Raw genomic sequence first — 17466 nt, 5'->3', positions numbered from 1 at the left:
TCTCCTCCCTCAAATCCGGACGTTGACCTTCTGTTCCGGACTCCGCCCACTGTTGCCCCCCTGTCTATGCCCCTCCTCGTTCTCCTGCCCTCTCAGGCTTGATTGGATTTCCCAAATTATGTTTCCCCGAGATTGATAAAAGGCCGTGTGATTATCTGGAAGCGCAGTCGTAACAGTTGCCGCACCCAGTGTGACTTTGCCCGGTGGTGGAGTGCTCACTGACACGCCTGCATCAAGTCATTGCTGCGTCCATCAGTCCGTCTGTCTACCTGTAAACATTCATTTGACCCAGACTTAAAAACTGTTCCGTATGTTTTCAGGAAAGTTGACTCACACGTCAAAGACATGCAAGATTGTGCGTTTTGGTCGTGCTTGTATTTTTCTCCTTTTGCTATGTGTATTAATCCATGTCAGAAATAATCCACCTTGCTGTTTTCTCCCTGTCTCCTCCTCCTCCTCTGTCCATCTCATTCATTCATATCCCAACAAATTCAGTATTTGCTCCTCTTTGAGTAGAGACACTACATTTGTGATCAACATGCTGTTAGCTTTGATCTTTTAATCAGGGTTTTACGGAAAAACAAATCAATTCTAATCTTACTGCTACAGATACTGACAGACGTTATGAGTTGTTTAGTCTTTATTTAATCTACCTGACCCAGGTTCAGCAGTGTCTTGTGTAACGCGACCGAAACCGTTTTCTCCTCGTCATTCAGGGACTGGTTGAATAGTTTGTTTGCTGTGCTGCTAGCTACAGGCCTGCGTTGTGTGCGGCGCTGCTTTGCTAGTTAAACAGTGACAATGGGTTGCGTGTGCCAGATGCTTCACTCTCAGCGGTCCTAATACACAGCACGGGTTTTAATCCCCACTGTACTGTCATAGAGAACATTGTAAAGCCCCAGATTGTGTGTGTGTGTGTGTGTGTGTGTGTTTGTGTGTGTTTGTGTGTGTGTTTGTCGGTTAAATCCAAATTCTGCCCAGAAATTTCTCCGAACCACATTATTAGTATCTACTCTGCAGCGTCTGATCTTTACTGTCCTCTGCCCCCCGGCAGTGTTTGCACTCCATATTTAAAAAGTAACCGTCATTAACGTAAACTCTATGGGAGGAATGTGCCTTTACTGGTGTGACAGAACCCGATGGTCGCAGCTGTGATCGTGTTTCCGTTGGATCAGAGGCGTCGACAATCATCCAAACGGATTTAACTCCGTTGTTTATTTATTGTTTATAATCTGCATTTCATTTGCCAGTGGCTTCCTGATATCCAGGTAACTCCCCCCCCCCTCTGTTCTGTGTCTGACCTTCCCATCCTGCAGGTGACTTTCATTATTCAGCTGAATCGGCGTGTTAGGACGTGCCCTCCTCATCGTCGCAGGGTTGCCCATGCACATGCGCGACACCATGGGTAGCTCCCCTGAGGTGCTCTCCTGGACTTCCTGCCCCAGTCTATTGGTAGGAAAGCTGAAAGAGGAGCTCAAACTCACCGTGGTTGGGGAGGCCATGAAGAAATCAAACTCACCCAACTCCCAATCGCAGCCTCCTCAGGCCCCTCCGTCCAGTTTACCTCCACAGATTATCACCGACCTCGCTCCGCCGATGCACCTGCCGGTTCCCTTGCAGACACTGAAGACGCCTGGCCAGGAGGAGGAATCTGCGCTGGGGGGCACCAGTCCGAGCACAGCGCTGAGCGTGGACTCGACGAGGAGCGAGGGCGGGCACTTCGAAAACAGTGTGCTTCAACTGCAAGAGCAGGACCACGAGGAAGCCGGATCGCCGGCTTCCTGTGAGCATGGCGGTGGGAGTGGGATGGAGGAGCAGGTGGGAGAAGGGGACTGTCCCATGCACCACAGCGGGGAGGGGAGACAGGGCCATTCCCATCACCCCGATGACATCAAGATGCACTTCCACCGAGCGGGGCCTGGGACTGGAGGCTTCCTAGAAGGGCTGTTTGGGTGTCTTCGGCCTGTGTGGAACATCATAGGGAAGACGTACTCGACAGAATACAAGCTGCAACAGCAAGGTGACCTGTGGGTTTCTTTTCTCTGCGTGGTGCAGGGTTTAATAGAAACGTTCCTCTCTCTTAAGAGGAACTCGTTTCCCGTTGTGTGTCTGCTAATACAGTAATTCAACAGCTGCACAGTTGTCAGCTTTAATCGCGGTCATGGTAAAGGTAGACCCCCCCCCCCCCCCCGCCCCCCTCTCTGCAGGTCAGACTGGACTAGGCTGCGTTTTATGGTTTCTCAGCTACGGTCTAATTTCAGCATCATAGCTGCTCTGTTTTTATCCCATGCGCTTCAGAAACATAGAAATAGCGTTTGCTTACGTTTTGCAGACATGTGGGAGGTTCCCTTTGAGGAGATCTCCGAGTTGCAGTGGCTGGGCAGCGGCGCACAAGGAGCCGTCTTCTTGGGCAAGTTCCGCTCGGAAGAAGTAGCCATCAAGAAGGTCCGTGAGCAGAAAGAGACGGACATCAAACACCTCCGGAAACTCAAGCACCCCAATATCATTAGCTTCAAGTAAGTCAAAAAGCGATTTGTTTAGCTGCTGCTGCCTTGTTGTTTTCACCTGTTGGGCATCTGATGCTGTATAAAATGGTGGACAAGCATTGGGCTTGCCACTGACCGTTGCCGCTGCTCTCTACATGCGTTTGCTGTGTTTTGTCCTACGTAGGGGTGTATGCACTCAGGCACCGTGTTACTGCATCATCATGGAGTACTGTGCCCAAGGCCAGCTGTACGAGGTGTTGAGGGCTGGGAGGAAAGTGACCCCCAGGATGCTGGTGGACTGGGCGTCGGGCATCGCCAGTGGCATGAACTACCTGCACCTGCACAAGATCATCCACAGAGATCTCAAATCTCCCAAGTAAGTTTCCTCTTTTCCTTATGTTTAAAGCAACAATACAATCTCTTCAGATTTGAAACAGTTGAAACTTTTTTTTTAAGCCTCAAAATACTTTGAGAAGGACCCAAAGTACGCCTAATTTATTTGAACATAGAGTTGATATTATATTGATATTCTTCTGCAAAGTACTGTACATTTTATTGTCCTGTTACTCTTATGTAGCAACTGATTTGCAATCGCAGGAAAAAAGCTCGACAGCCTCGTGGATTTTTTTTTTTTTTTTGCAGCAACAGCAGTTCAACCTTTCAGCTCCTAAAAGGTTGGACAATAACTAGATGGCCATTTTCACAGAGGAGGGGGGGGGGGGGGGGGGGCGTTGCCTATTCATAAGAAGACATAGCGTCTCAACCAAGTTGTTCTTTCTCACGATATGCACACTGCAGCCCTGTTTATCTCATCAATATCATCTTGCTGCTGCAGTGCCAAACTCCATATTAGTCAGCAGAATGATAGCAGGCGAAAAGCCCTGGAAAGGTCAGTCTTACTCAGCTGCAGAAAAATGCTCCAGTAAAAAACAAGTCTTTAGGTTTAGATTGAAATCCTACAAAAGCAATTCATACTGCTTTGAATCTACGGAATCTTTACAGGACGAACCTGAATAGTTTCGCCCTGTTAGTCTGATTAATGTTAGTCTGATTAATGGTAGTCTGATTAATGGTAGTCTGATTAATGGTAGTCTGATTGCTCAGATTTGATATGAAAGTAAACATTGTAATAACTCTACTATTAATATTACTGTGTAGTTCATACATGTATCAACTATAAGTACACATGTTGTACATATTGGATTCCCGTTTACTCTAATATACATATACAGTATTTTTTTGATTTTATTTATATATATATAGTATAAAATGTTCCTCTCAGTCAGAGTCCAACCTCACTAATGAGTCTGTGTGTTCTTGTTTGTGTCTGTTTTAGTGTTTTGGTCACTCACAATGACACTGTGAAAATATCGGACTTTGGAACATCTAAAGAGCTCAGTGATAAAAGTACAAAGATGTCATTTGCTGGTACGGTGGCCTGGATGGCCCCAGAAGTGATAAGAAATGAGCCTGTGTCTGAAAAAGTAGACATCTGGTGAGTAGGACAAAGATATAAAATAATACAGTGTTTGAAAGAGAGAAATAATATGCAGTGAATGCTCAGACTTTCAGAGTTTATGCTGCTCAATGCGTAGCCAAAATGTTAAATCCTCTGATGCTCCTGGATTTGACTCTGAATCTCTCTGCTTCTGTGTTGAAGGTCGTTTGGAGTTGTGCTATGGGAACTGCTGACTGGAGAAATTCCCTATAAAGATGTGGATTCCTCTGCCATCATTTGGGGCGTCGGCAGCAACAGTCTTCACCTTCCTGTCCCCTCCACCTGCCCAGATGGCTTCAAGATCCTGATGAAACAAGCATGGTGGGTGTGGATCACAGCATTTGTTTAGTAGTTTGCTGAGGTTGAAAAAAGAGGACTTAGTTTTTAAATCTGAATGAATACATCCTCCGGGTCCCTCCCCCTCCTGGTATCTGACTTTTCTCTTTTATCATATGTCCTCTTTCCCTCATCTTTGGCTGATTCCAGGCAAGGCAAGCCACGGAATAGGCCTTCCTTTCGTCAGATCCTCCTGCACCTGGACATTGCCTCCGCTGACGTCCTCGGAGCTCCTCAGGAGACGTATTTCAAGTCTCAGGTTGGAGATATAATCACAAAAAACGCGACCCTCACTTCCTTAAAAGGATTCTATAAACATCTTTTCCTGACTTTATATTCTTACTCTGTGAGGCACGAAGCTGATTTTAAGTTACATGGTGGCGTTCGTGTCCGCAAATGGATTGTCAGCCTTTCGCCTTTGTCTGCATTACAGTCAGAATGGAGGGAGGAAGTGAAGAAACATTTCGAGAAGATCAAAAGCGAAGGCACTTGCATCCACAGGCTGGATGAAGAGCTGATCCGACGCAGACGGGATGAACTCCGGTATGCATGACTGGGAGAACGTGTGTGAGATGCTGCTGCACCTTCGTTGCTGCTGTTTACATGGATGATGATGAGACTGCTTTGAATCACATTTTGTGTTGATACGGTTGTTTTTTTTGCGGCATTGAGACTGTTTTCCATTGAAGCACGCGTTTGTTTTCAGGCACGCTCTGGATATTCGGGAACACTATGAAAGGAAGCTGGAGAGAGCCAACAACCTCTACATGGAGCTCAGCGCTATCATGCTGCAGCTGGAGGGCCGAGAGAAGGACCTCATGAAGTAAGAAACCAGACAGTTTAGCTGTCGGGATACTTATTCCATTTGGAATAGGACTGTTTTCATTAAATAATAATAAGAAAATAATAGAAAAGCCTTTCAAGTAATTACATTATTCCAATGGCTGCAAATGCTGACTGTCTATCCAGCGAGCAGAACAAAAAGGAAAGCTGCTGTTTATTCCTATGAACCCAAACTAATCCAGCTATCCCCGCAGGAGAGAGCAGGCAGTGGAGAAGAAATATCCCGGGACCTACAAGCGTCACCCGGTCAGACCCATTGTCAGATCTAATGCTGTAGAAAAACTCATCAAGAAGAAAGGAAGCATGGCTCACAAACCAGGCCTGCCCCCCGCTAAAAGGTGGGAAAGCACATCAAACTACACGTCTAGTAGGAGGAGGGACCATAATTCCACAACTCAGACTTATTTATTTCAGTTTTTGCTCCTGTAGATGTGATTAATATGAATTATAATCATCTATTCCTCCTGAGAATATATTGGACTCTCAGAGTTAAGCAATTTCTTTTTTTTTTCAACGTGTCTTCCAGGCCGGACTTGCTTCGCTCTGATGGGATTCCAGGTGTTGACCCTCTCCCCTCCCCGTCGCCGCTGTCTGCCAGCCCGAAAGTGTCCACGCCTCCAGGCAAAGCCCGGTACCGAAGCAAGCCGCGCCACCGCCGCGCCAACAGTAAAGGAAGTCACGGCGAGTTCCCTGGCGTGCTGAAGCCTGTTGCCTGGTCGCTAGAAGACGCCCGGCCTCTTCGCGAGCAGCACGCCCCCGGTCGCCACCGCCCGACGACCGAGGAGCCCTTCCTCCCTTTGAAGGGCCGCGAGCAGGCCGTTGTCAACTGTGCCAATAACCTGCGCTACTTTGGCCCCGCCGCTGCTCTCCGCAGTCCTCAGACGGACCACCTGCAGCGCCACGTGTCTGGCTCCGGCCCCGACCTCATTCCCGCTGCTGTGGATGCGGACACGCGGCGGCGAGCTTCAACCACCAGCTCCAACGCAGTCCAGGGCGCTGCGGCTGGTTCTTTGTGTACCTGCTGCCAAGCTCACCCCTTCCCCGGCTGCCCCCGCTGTCAGGAGGCGCGCCCTGCATCCAACCACCACTCGCTGCTCAACGCCCAGGAAGGAGCCCCAGCCCGTGAGGGTCCAGCGTCGAACGGCGAGGGAACAAAGAATTCTGAGCCACGGGAACACGGTCCCACCGCGCCGCCCCGCGTTCTCAGGCCTCCGACAAAGGTGAGCGCCGCTGGTCGCCTCGGACCCGGGACTCTGTGTTGTGTTTTTGTGTTACGGAAGCTGCATGAAGTTCTTCTCCTACACCTACAGGGTGCTGATGAGTCATCTGAAGAAGAAGAGGGGGAGGTTGATAGCGAAGTGGAGTTTCCACGGAGACAAAGGTGTGTACCACCTGTCCTGTTGCGCTCGTGCATCATGTGGCGCAGCGTTCGCCGCGAAATGATGCCGCATTGTTACCTTGACACATCCGCAAATCCCTGAACGAAATGCTTCCTCGCAGACCTCACCGCTGCATGAGCAGCTTCCAGTCTTACTCCACCTTCAGCTCGGAGAACCCGTCGGCGTCCGACGGAGAGGAAGGAAACACCAGCGACCATTCCAACAGCGGGCCGGCGGAGAGGCTGAGCGCCAGTCAGGAGGAGCACCTGGATGAGCTGCTGTCCCACACGCCAGACATCCCCATCGACATCTCCACCCAGTCCGACGGCCTCTCCGACAAGGAGTGCGCCGTCCGCAGGGTGAAGACCCAGATCTCGCTGGGGAAGCTGTGCTCCGACGAACACAGCTATGAGGTCAGCGCGCAGCCGTTATGGATATTCAGTGTAATATAATAGTTGTGCATTTATTTTCAACCACTACAATAATTAAGCTAAACATAAAGTCGACATTGTCAAAGAGCTGTCCTTAAAATGCATTTGTGCTGATTTTCTCTCCACGTATGGCTCTTATTTTTCCTCCCAGAATCCTCTGCAGTTTGGGGACTCGGACTGCGATTCATCAGAAGCGGAGTGTTCTGATGTCACCATTAGAAACGACAAAGTCGGGGGTCCTTCTTCATGGTGAAACCCACCCCCGGGGCTTGGGCCTGTTCTTTGCCCGGAGTTCCATCGCGTCCCGCGCCGCCCGTACGGGAAACACAGCAATAAGAGGACGACATTGTAAAGGAAGCTCCCGATAGCAAACCCCCCCCCCCCCCCCAGAGCCCCCCATCCCGTCCGTCGCTCATCTTTAGCGCAGCATCCAGGCAACCCATGCAACCCAAAGGATTCCCTTTTGAGATCATGTACAGCAGATAGTAAACATTCATACTTTATTTTTTTGTCTGAGAGTTGAAGGAAGCGTCAGAATCTCTGTGTATTCTCTGAGCCAAGTGGAGAAAAAAAACAAAAAACATGTTGAAACTCAAAAGGAAGCGAGTGTGCATCGATACAGACACAAGTATGACGAGTCAACGGCTGGCGTGTCTTATATCTGCTATTGCTAGTCTCTCAGGTGGCTCGGAGTTGATTTCAGCATCTTAATGTTTAAACCGCAACTAACGAGGATTCCTTCTCAGCGAAGTTAAGACCAACCTTCTTTATCATGAGTTTACAGACCCCCCCCCCCCCCCAACGGCCAACCCCACTGGGATCTCATGAAACCCTGCGAACACCAGCATGAACAACCTTCCCTCCTTAAGACCCCCCCCCCTCAGTCATCAGGATTCCATGCCTGCTGTCCTAGCATGTCTGCGCAGCTTGCAAATGCTGTGTGAAGACCGCATGAAGCGAACAAGAGGCGAAAGAAAATCTCAACCCTGCTGACATATAAGGAAAAGATTATACTTTAAAAAAAAGAGAGAGTCTCTCCGGCTCGCCCTTCTGCAAGACATGCCAGCATCATTGTCATCGTCGGTCAGATGTCAAGACATCTGTTGAGGGATCATTAATGTATGAGTGGGTATATGAGCGATCGTTAGTCATCAGTTTCAAGTCTCATCTCAGGATTGTTGGAGGATTGTGAGAAACTGAATTGGACCAATTATTGTATATAGCAGTCCTCTCTGAGCGGCACATATTATGAACCATGCAGGGATATTAATTAGCCTTGATGTTCAGTCCACAGTTGCTATGACAGACATTATAGTTATGTGACGTTGTAGAGCCTTCTAGCTGTAATCCAGGTGCAGTATCCCATTTTTTATTTTTTATTATTATTAGTTGGTGGAGCTTCTCCCATTTAACATTTTCTAGGAGGGTAATCTAGACTGTAAAATAAGAACCGATGCCCAGAGTTTGTTTGATTATGCTGTCGTGAATAAAACGACAGTTTAGCACTCAGGTGGGAATGCTTGCTCAGGATCCAGGCCGTCTAGCTGGCTAGACACTGGAGTGACTGGAGGCTAGAGGAGAGCAAACAGGTTATTAATCTGACCCTTATTTTGTTAACCTGCCTTCCCATATATTTACGCTCAGGTTTTTACGTTGTGGATTGACAGCAGGAGCAATATAATCACGAGCCACTAGATGGCGACAATTGCTATTCTTTTCCTGGCGGCACGTAGACCGTCCTGATCCCATTCTTTTCTGTGTAGTGCAGTAAAACTGATGTTTCCCAATCACATAAAAAAAAAACTCGAATCCCAGCAATATTAAAGTTTTGCCTTTTATAGAGGGATACTGTATCTGTGGAAAAAAAAAATAGAAATGTTTGTCATTCACTTTAAGGACTTCGGAGCTGAAAATGATCCAGCCAGGTATGAATTTAATTATAATGATGTCAGTGTGTCATCTCAGATGTTTGAGGACAGCTGAGTTTCTCAGTGAGGAAGAAAAGCCAGGATCAAGGCCACAGAGTAATTAAGCTGCTCTTGGTTTTCTATATCACAGTGTTAGTTCCTTCCATGTCTAAATGTAATGTTTGCCCTTTCTCTTCAGGGTAGCACACAGAGCGTCACGCTTCGGTTGATGTCCAGCCGGCTGGTTGAAAATGAGCAGAACATCTGTGTTAGATCAGTATTACTCCGCCGGAGGGTGTGAGTCACAAGAACCAGGTAGCAGTAGGTGAATCTAAAACGCTACGAATGGGCAAACAACGTCTTGCTTTTAAGCCAGACGTTGCTTAATGTACACTTAATGTACACTTAAGTACACTTAAAGGAGCTGCTGCCCTTCCTTAAGCCTCATTCAACCCTTTTCTCTGTTTACTCACGTGAAATAGCCTAGTGTACTGTAAAAACTGGGTCATCTGATTAAACTTCATAACATTGTCTTTCTGGCATATATCCTGTGAAGTATGAAGTAATGTTGATTCTTTGGGGGGGGGGGGGTGTTCCTTTGTAGCTGGCCTACATGATTTAAATAATTTATTATGGATGAATAGAAAGGGGGTGTGTTCTTTTTAATTTCAGGCAGCTTTAATAAAATGTGATTTCTCCCAGAAGTATTATTTAAAGCACAATGAATTGGTTTGGGAAGAGGACAGTATTTGTATGGTAGAACAACGGCATTGTTAATCATTGGATGCTGAACATTCATCACTTAGATCGTCATTGCAGATGCAGATTTAGCTTTATTGCTTTAGCAGCATTAACCTAAGTAATTAGGAAAAAGGTATTCCCAAAGCTTTAAATATTGACATGGGCTATAAGTAATCTCTTGAAGTGCAACAAAAATCCAGTCAGGATTGTAACAGCAGGATAAATGAGACGTTAAGCCCGCGGGCATGTGTGATGCCGATTTATCGACATGTGCAGAGATCCCTCCGTCTCATTTTAATCTGCGTCAGTTACTCACTCTGGAATCTGAGAAATTGTCTCTAACTGTGGACATCATTGTTGCCTCGTCCCGTGTATCGACTCGTTTCTTTGGTACTTCCGTTTCCAACTCCGTTCCCTGTCGAATGGCATTACGATCAACCATTCCTGTCTGTTTCCTGCATTATACAGTGCAATGGGTATCTGGGAGAATAAAACCAGAGCAAAGGACCGCATGGAATAAATGCTGATGTACTGTACCCGACACGCAGTATAGTCTGTCTTCTTTGTGACTCAATACAGTACAATACATTTATTTATGTATGACGTCTCCAATCGCATGTGTAAACTGCTTGACACTGAGAATATAAACAGCACGAACAATCAAGAATAAGTGTAATTCAAAATCTTATTTCAGATTATATTATTTTAAGGGCAGCTTGGGGTCTTTGTGTTGATTTGCATTTTAATAGTTCTTGTGTAAATGCATATTTTTATTTATTTTCTAAACATGACAAAAGTGTGTTTTTATTGTATTAGTGTTACAAACGTGTCGTTGGAAAACTTTTTACCGCTTTACACTTCAGGGCACGCCGAACGGGCGGGGCTAATATTAAATGTGCTGACGTAACGTGCGTCGGGCGGTCAGCGGCTTAAAACCAAACGCTAAACGTGAGCGAAGGGGCGGAGTTCCACCGAAGGGGCGGAGTCCCACCGAAGGGGCGTTTAGGGCACAGCCCTTCTCCGGATTTTATGGCTGTCACGCTTTTACGGCTGAAAACGAGGAAGTGGACTCCCGCGGATTGACCCGACTCACCCGCGTCGGCCGGACAGTCGGCGCAGCGGACTTGCCTTCTCTTTTCGGGCGGTGCTGTTGTCGTTTACTCAGCGGGTAAACAAAATGTGTTCGATGGACTTGGAGAAGCTGAAGATGACGGGCGCTGGTCGAGCCATCGCCGTGCTGACGAGCGGCGGGGACGCGCAAGGTGACTCCAGTCAGCCGACCGGGGGCCGCGCCCCGAGGAGATGGTTAGATTCATGGTTTCTGCAATAAATGTCAACACAGGCAGGAAATAATGGCTGTCACAGACGCTAAACAACAATGTCAGCTGCGGGGGGGGGGGGGGTCAAAGGTCATGGCTCCGCTGAAAGTAATGACGTCTGCATGGACAGCTGTGTCGGAAAGTAAACATATTTACCTATTTAAATGTTTCATATGCTTCGATTAACTTGGAAATTGAAAGTTTTCTGACACCAGACAGATTTTTATTTATTTATTTGATTAAACAAATTATTTATTTATTCTTTTATTTGTCAGACGCGACCCTGAAGGGCATCTCCTCCTTTAAAAGTGTTAAAAACTACAGTAAACGGAGCATTGCCCGTATTTTTCTAGAGTCTGTCTCCAGAGGGGGGGGGGCGCCTTCGTCCAGAATGAGATAATGACGTCATACCCGGTTTTGTTACCTCATGGAGGATCCATTCCTGATCTTTTTTGTGTCACTGTGCTCAACCCAGGGATGAATGCTGCAGTCCGGGCTGTGACCAGGATGGGCATCTATGTGGGGGCTAATGTGTATCTAATCTATGAGGTAAACAAGCTGTTTGTGCTGATATGCCACTATTAAAAAATGAGTTCTTTCTTTTTGTTCGTGTCATTAATATGCAAGTGGGGAAATGTTTGTAGGGCTACCAAGGCCTGGTGGACGGGGGGGACAACATCAAGCTGGCCCACTGGCACAGCGTCACCAACATTATCCAGCTGGTGAGTTAAAATAGTATTATGGAGATATTATATTATTTATTCCAGATTCAACAAGCACGGGTTTTAAGAACCAGTAAGGGTTGCGCCGCATGTATTAATTAAAGAAGCAGAAAAATACACAATTCAAAAAGTACTGTTCTTTTTTGCGTTAAATCTATGCAACCAACGTATAAATAATCTTACGACGCCTTCTTTGTTAATCAGTCGGGACCTTTCACCTCGTCGGGGGTCCCGCTTTGTCGTGATTCGGTGTTTTGACTTTGATTCGACTGAAGGGTGGGACTGTGATCGGCACCGCCCGATGCAAGGTCTTCACAACTCGCGAGGGCAGGCTCGCCGCCGCCTACAACCTGGTGAAGAAAGGCATCGCCAACCTGTGTGTGTGCGGCGGAGACGGCAGCCTCACCGGCGCCAACGTCTTCCGCAGCGAGTGGACAGGCCTGCTGGATGAACTCGTAGCGAAAGGTAATTATATTTGTCGCTGTACCTCACATTTGACCTCTGATCATGTAGTCGTATAGTATTATTTGTACGGAGCCTCCCCGTTGTAATCTGTAATCTGTAATCTGCACTGTTATTAGCTCAATAACTAGGCTTCCACCATTGTAATCATAAACCGTCAATGCATGGGTGGGATTATACATCGTCATCAAAGCAGTGATCGGGGAAGTCAGGCGGGCATGGATTGAAAAATGTAGCACGCGTGTTGACATTGATTCGTGGAATAAATCCAAATGTTGGAAGTAACATTCTGAATTGTGACTTATTCTCGTGCTTGTTCTGTTGCAGTTTCATTGGGTTTGGTATGTGTTATAACCGAGTAATAACACTACTGCTTTCGCCTCTTCAGGAAGGATTACGGACGCTCTGGCCAAACGGCACGACCACCTGAACATCGTGGGCCTCGTCGGCTCCATTGACAACGACTTCTGTGGCACGGACATGACAATCGGCGCCGACTCGGCTCTGCACCGCATCATGGAGATAATCGATGCCATCATGACCACCGCCCAAAGGTCAGATTCATCAAAGCGATTCACACAGGTCGATTCATGTGTTCATTATTAAACGCCAGCTCCCCTGCTCACGGCCGTTTCTCATGATTTCACTCCTCATCGTGTCTGGACTTGTTCTCCTGCAACTCGGATCGTTCCAGCGTGTTCCCTGTTTGAATGCTCACACATCTGCTAGCAAATGCTGATTAGCTTGTTTGCATGAAATCACTGCATCTCCTTACAGCCATCAGCGCACCTTTGTTCTCGAGGTCATGGGGCGGCACTGTGGGTGAGTTCCGCGCTCACCCTGCCATGCCACCTTTATCTACTGACGCTAGTGAAGCCACGCTTTCGGCTACTGACGTGTGCTCGTGCTCTAGATACCTCGCCTTGGTGTCAGCCTTGGCTTCCGGGGCCGATTGGCTCTTGATTCCAGAGTCGCCCCCGAAGGAGGGCTGGGAGGACCGTATGTGTGAGCGTCTAGAGCTGGTGAGTCATTCGGGACGCTGCGTTAGCATGTCGGGACTGAAATAAGCTGAATTGCTTCTCTATAAAGAATGCCTTCACTTGATTTGTTGTTGTTTTTTTGCATCTATTTACCTCTAGAGCCGCACAAAGGGGTCGAGACTCAATATTATTATTGTCGCCGAAGGAGCCATCGACACGAACGGCAAGCCCATCTCCTCAACATACATAAAGGACGTAAGTTTAACGATGTCAAGGCGCCGCTCGGGCTGACGGAAAGAGATCGGCGTTCAGACGTCTGCAGCGAAGGAAGGATCGAACTTCGCCGTTTCAGAGTTCATGTGTTCATGTGCCTGCGAAACGGCAATCCCAACAATACGCCCGCGTGGGTTTGTGTCCCGTTTGCAGCTGGTGGTAAACAAGCTGGGCTACGATACCAGACTGACTGTACTCGGTCACGTACAGCGAGGAGGAACGCCATCGGCGTTCGACAGGATACTGGTGAGTTGGGCAGCATTCTGTCCTTGTGCCGTGTTTACCATCAGTGGGTCTTTGTGCTTTTACACACACACACACACACGTGTGGACTTCAGAGCACGAAGCTGAGCGTGGAGGCGGTGATAGCTCTGATGGAGGCCTCTCCTGACACCCCGGCTTGCGTCATCGGCTTGTCGGGTAACCACGCCGTCCGCCTGCCCCTGGTGGAGTGTGTGGAGATGGTGAGCTGCGCTGCTTTTAATGGACAATGCTCCGTGAACAGTGGGATGGGTGTCACATGTTTTTTGAGACTGTGCCATCATTTGCAGACGAAGCTGGTGCAGAAGGCCATGAATGAGAGGCGCTTTGATGAAGCTGTCCAACTGCGTGGGGGGTGAGAGTTCAACTCCGTACTGTAAAGGATCGCCTTGATTGTGCACAAGATTCATCAATTCATATTTTGATATATTTTCAGTGCAACTAAAAAAAAACTTTTTTTCCCAGGAGTTTTCAGAATAACTGGAACATCTATAAGCTTCTTGCCTTCCAGAAGCCGGCCCAGACTCGGGTGAACCATCATCTACACACGCCCGTACATCATCAGACTCAACTCAACAGCACTTTTATTTTTTTATGTATATCTGCCTTATATTCTCTCGCAGACCAATTTCTCTTTGGCCATTCTAAACGTGGGAGCTCCAGCTGCAGGGATGAACGCTGCAGTGAGGTCTGCTCTGAGGTTGGCGCTCAGTCTCGGACACAAGGTCTACGGCGTCCACGACGGCTTTGAGGGACTCGCCAAAGGAGCGGTGAGGACTTTACTTTAACAAGCTACTTGTAGAGACCGAGAGGATGTTGGTGACGCTGACTGCTGTTCTTCTGCAGATCGTTGAGATGCAGTGGCATAATGTGGCGGGATGGACTGGCCAAGGGGGCTCGCTGCTCGGGACTAAACGGTGGGTCCTCTCGGTTTGGGGACTAATGGGTGACATGGCCTAACATGGTGCAGGAGAGACTACAGTCATTGGAACATATATGTTTTCTGCTATTTCTGACATTTATATTCCCCAAAAAGCAACTTTTAAATTCAAGGATGTCGTTTAAAGTCTTGAATTTAAAAAAAACAACAACCCCTCAAGTGATTTCTAATTTTGGTTTTCTCTTTCAGAACTCTCCCAAGAGAGCACATGAAAAAGATTGTGGAAAACATCACCAAGTTCAGCATCTCAGCTCTGCTTGTAATCGGAGGCTTTGAGGTAGAGCATCGGCCCCTTTTTAAAGAGCGCAAACTGAATTACACGTCCCTTCGTGTCAATCTGGCATCAAAGGGGTTTTCAACCTTCGTCTTGACGTTGCTTTCAAAGGGATACGAAGGAGTCCTGCAGCTGTTTGAAGCCCGCGGCTGCTACGACGAGCTCTGCATCCCCATGTGTGTGATCCCTGCTACCATCAGCAACAACGTCCCTGGAACCGACTTCAGCCTGGGAGCAGACACGGCTGTGAACTCTGCCATGGAGGTAATGCAGAGCAGACGTGGAAGCTTGAAGTTCCAGGATTAACTTGAAAGACCAACCAAGCCAGAAATTATTATATTGGATATCTTTGAACTCAAACATCTAAATGTAGAGCGTTCATTTCTTTAAATTTGGAGAGGGAGGAGATGGAGACGGGAAGCGCTTTATGTCACACCCCCCCCCCCCCCCCACTCCTTATCAAAAGGGACATAATACACCCCATACTGTATACAGTACAATAAATGTAAGTATTATTTAAAGTTGTCTCTACTTTTAGAGGAATGCTTTTTTATTTTTGGTTTTGCTCTATTTTCCTTTTCCTCATCAGGGTTGTGACAGGATCAAGCAGTCTGCCTCTGGGACGAAGAGACGGGTGTTTGTGGTGGAGACGATGGGCGGATTCTGTGGCTATCTAGCGACCAGCACCGGCATAGCCGTGGGGGCTGACGCAGCCTACATCTTTGAAGACCCCTTCAACATCCAGGACTTGAAGGTAAGATGAATAAAACATGCCCTAACCCTAACCCTTTTTTTTTGTTAACCTTACAGTGACTTTTGTCTTGGCCTTTTGACAGACCAATGTGGAGCACTTAACTGAAAAGATGAAGAAGGACATCCAGAGGGGTCTCGTCTTGAGGTAGGACAGATTGTTATGGGGTCTTTGATGCAGAAGCTCATGAAGAAAACTCTCTGTATCTGAAAAAGGCAAGTTCAACTGTGTCTCAGTGCGGTTGGTACTTCCATCGTGATCTTTTGAAACACGAATTTAGTGCATCAAACCAGTGAATGTTTTATTAGCAGACATTTCATGACTGTTATTGTTCCGTATTCCATTTAGAACAAGATGCTCATGCTATTTCACTAGCTCTGCAGCACATTTAAATTCTGTATTAAATAACCATTAGAGCCATTGCTGTTTCCCTTGTTTTATTGTTTACTCTGACAGGAATGAAAAATGCCATGAAAACTACACCACAGATTTCATCCACAAGCTGTATTCTTCAGAGGGGAAGGGCATCTTTGACTGCAGAGTCAATGTGTTGGGACACCTTCAGCAGGTACTGTGCCACCGAACAAGACTGAGATCCGTCACAGAATAACATGCAACCTATTCCTACTCTGCTTTTGTTTGTGGTCCAGGGCGGGGCGCCGTCTCCCTTCGATAGAAATTTTGGGACAAAGATGGGTGTGAGGGCCGTCCAGTGGATATCAGAGAGATTAACGGAAAACTTCAGACAAGGTGGTGTACCATAAAAGGCAAAGGTGATCAATTAGTTCCCATGAATGAGAGCAGTTTGCTGACTGCGCCTCTTTTCCCATCAGGCCGCGTGTTCACCAACTCGGCAGATACAGCCTGTGTGCTCGGCCTCAGGAGGAAGGTCGTCTCATTTATGCCCGTTGCCGAACTGAAGGCTGTCACTGATTTTGAGTGAGCAAATTCACGTCTTTTCTTTTTTCTGAAATTAATTTGTCATTAATCAATCATAATATGTGAATTATTCCTTTCAGGCATCGGATGCCCAAAGTCCAATGGTGGTTCATGCTTCGGCCAATGCTAAAAATGCTGGCCAAGTACCAAACCAGCTTCTGTGAATATGTTCCGGGAGAGATTGAGCATGTGACTCGACGTTCCATAAGTATCGACTCTGGGATCTGAAATCTCCAAATGGCCGTTCATCCTTGATTCCTGCGCAGACTTTCCTTTAACTGGAAAGGCACTTAGTAAAAATCACGTTGCTCATCCACCTCTCAAAAGGTAAAAAAAAAACACCATAAATCAAATTTACTACTGAATGTTTTATTTGAGTAGATTGTACATGATGGCTTTCTTTCTTTCTTTATAAAATGTATAATAACAAAAACAATCTTGTGAGGTTAAAGAAGTGTTTATAGCCACATTGAAATAAGATTAATGTTCACAAAAAAAAAAAGAAAATACTGCTGACTCTTTGGATGTCTCTCGATAATTTACACGAATGTGCTCCAATGGTTGATGTGAGTTGCTCTTCGTATATATTTAATGTCAGAATGTGACTGATGGGACCAATGATATGTTCATTTATTTTATTTGTAGACTGTATAGAACTGAGAAAGTTCTCATTTAATGAATAACACTCACAAAATACCAATATGCAGTTTATTACACTGGAATACATTTCACTGCTGCATTCACAATAAAGAAATATATATGCATCGTTTTATTTTCATACTCGGACTGTATCAATATTTCACCTTTGAGAGTGGTAAGAGTGTTTATTGTATTGCTGAACTAGTGACTTTAAACTGAATTTAAACTTGTATATAATAACAGAACAAGATAAATTGTACAAAAAAAGTCCTTCATGGCCAACTT

The 17466-nt window shown here is 46.7% G+C and overlaps 2 protein-coding genes across 2 annotated transcripts; both read left to right on the top strand.

The window, feature by feature from the left end:
• Positions 1-1383: 1383 nt before the first annotated feature.
• map3k13 (mitogen-activated protein kinase kinase kinase 13) lies at positions 1384-7226 on the top strand. Its single transcript, XM_068746124.1, has 13 exons — positions 1384-2020; positions 2333-2516; positions 2671-2862; positions 3823-3981; positions 4147-4305; positions 4471-4579; positions 4754-4863; positions 5027-5143; positions 5358-5501; positions 5690-6383; positions 6474-6544; positions 6664-6955; positions 7125-7226. The coding sequence occupies exons 1-13, from the start codon at positions 1384-1386 to the stop codon at positions 7224-7226; spliced, it is 2970 nt and encodes a 989-aa protein (XP_068602225.1).
• A 3572-nt stretch (positions 7227-10798) lies between these two features.
• On the top strand, positions 10799-16783 carry pfkla (phosphofructokinase, liver a). The gene is made up of 22 exons (XM_068746125.1): positions 10799-10883; positions 11416-11489; positions 11585-11662; positions 11938-12127; positions 12513-12678; positions 12902-12946; positions 13038-13146; positions 13264-13359; positions 13531-13623; positions 13716-13841; positions 13929-13993; positions 14104-14167; positions 14262-14408; positions 14485-14555; positions 14768-14855; positions 14964-15116; positions 15442-15606; positions 15689-15750; positions 16060-16171; positions 16254-16353; positions 16437-16542; positions 16623-16783. The coding sequence occupies exons 1-22, from the start codon at positions 10799-10801 to the stop codon at positions 16768-16770; spliced, it is 2343 nt and encodes a 780-aa protein (XP_068602226.1). The 3' UTR covers positions 16771-16783.
• Positions 16784-17466: the final 683 nt, after the last annotated feature.

Source organism: Brachionichthys hirsutus, chromosome 12 (genome assembly GCF_040956055.1).
Source record: "Brachionichthys hirsutus isolate HB-005 chromosome 12, CSIRO-AGI_Bhir_v1, whole genome shotgun sequence".
Taxonomy (NCBI): domain Eukaryota; kingdom Metazoa; phylum Chordata; class Actinopteri; order Lophiiformes; family Brachionichthyidae; genus Brachionichthys; species Brachionichthys hirsutus.
Note: the sequence above shows the minus strand (reverse complement) of the source record. Positions and strands in the feature narration are given on the sequence as shown.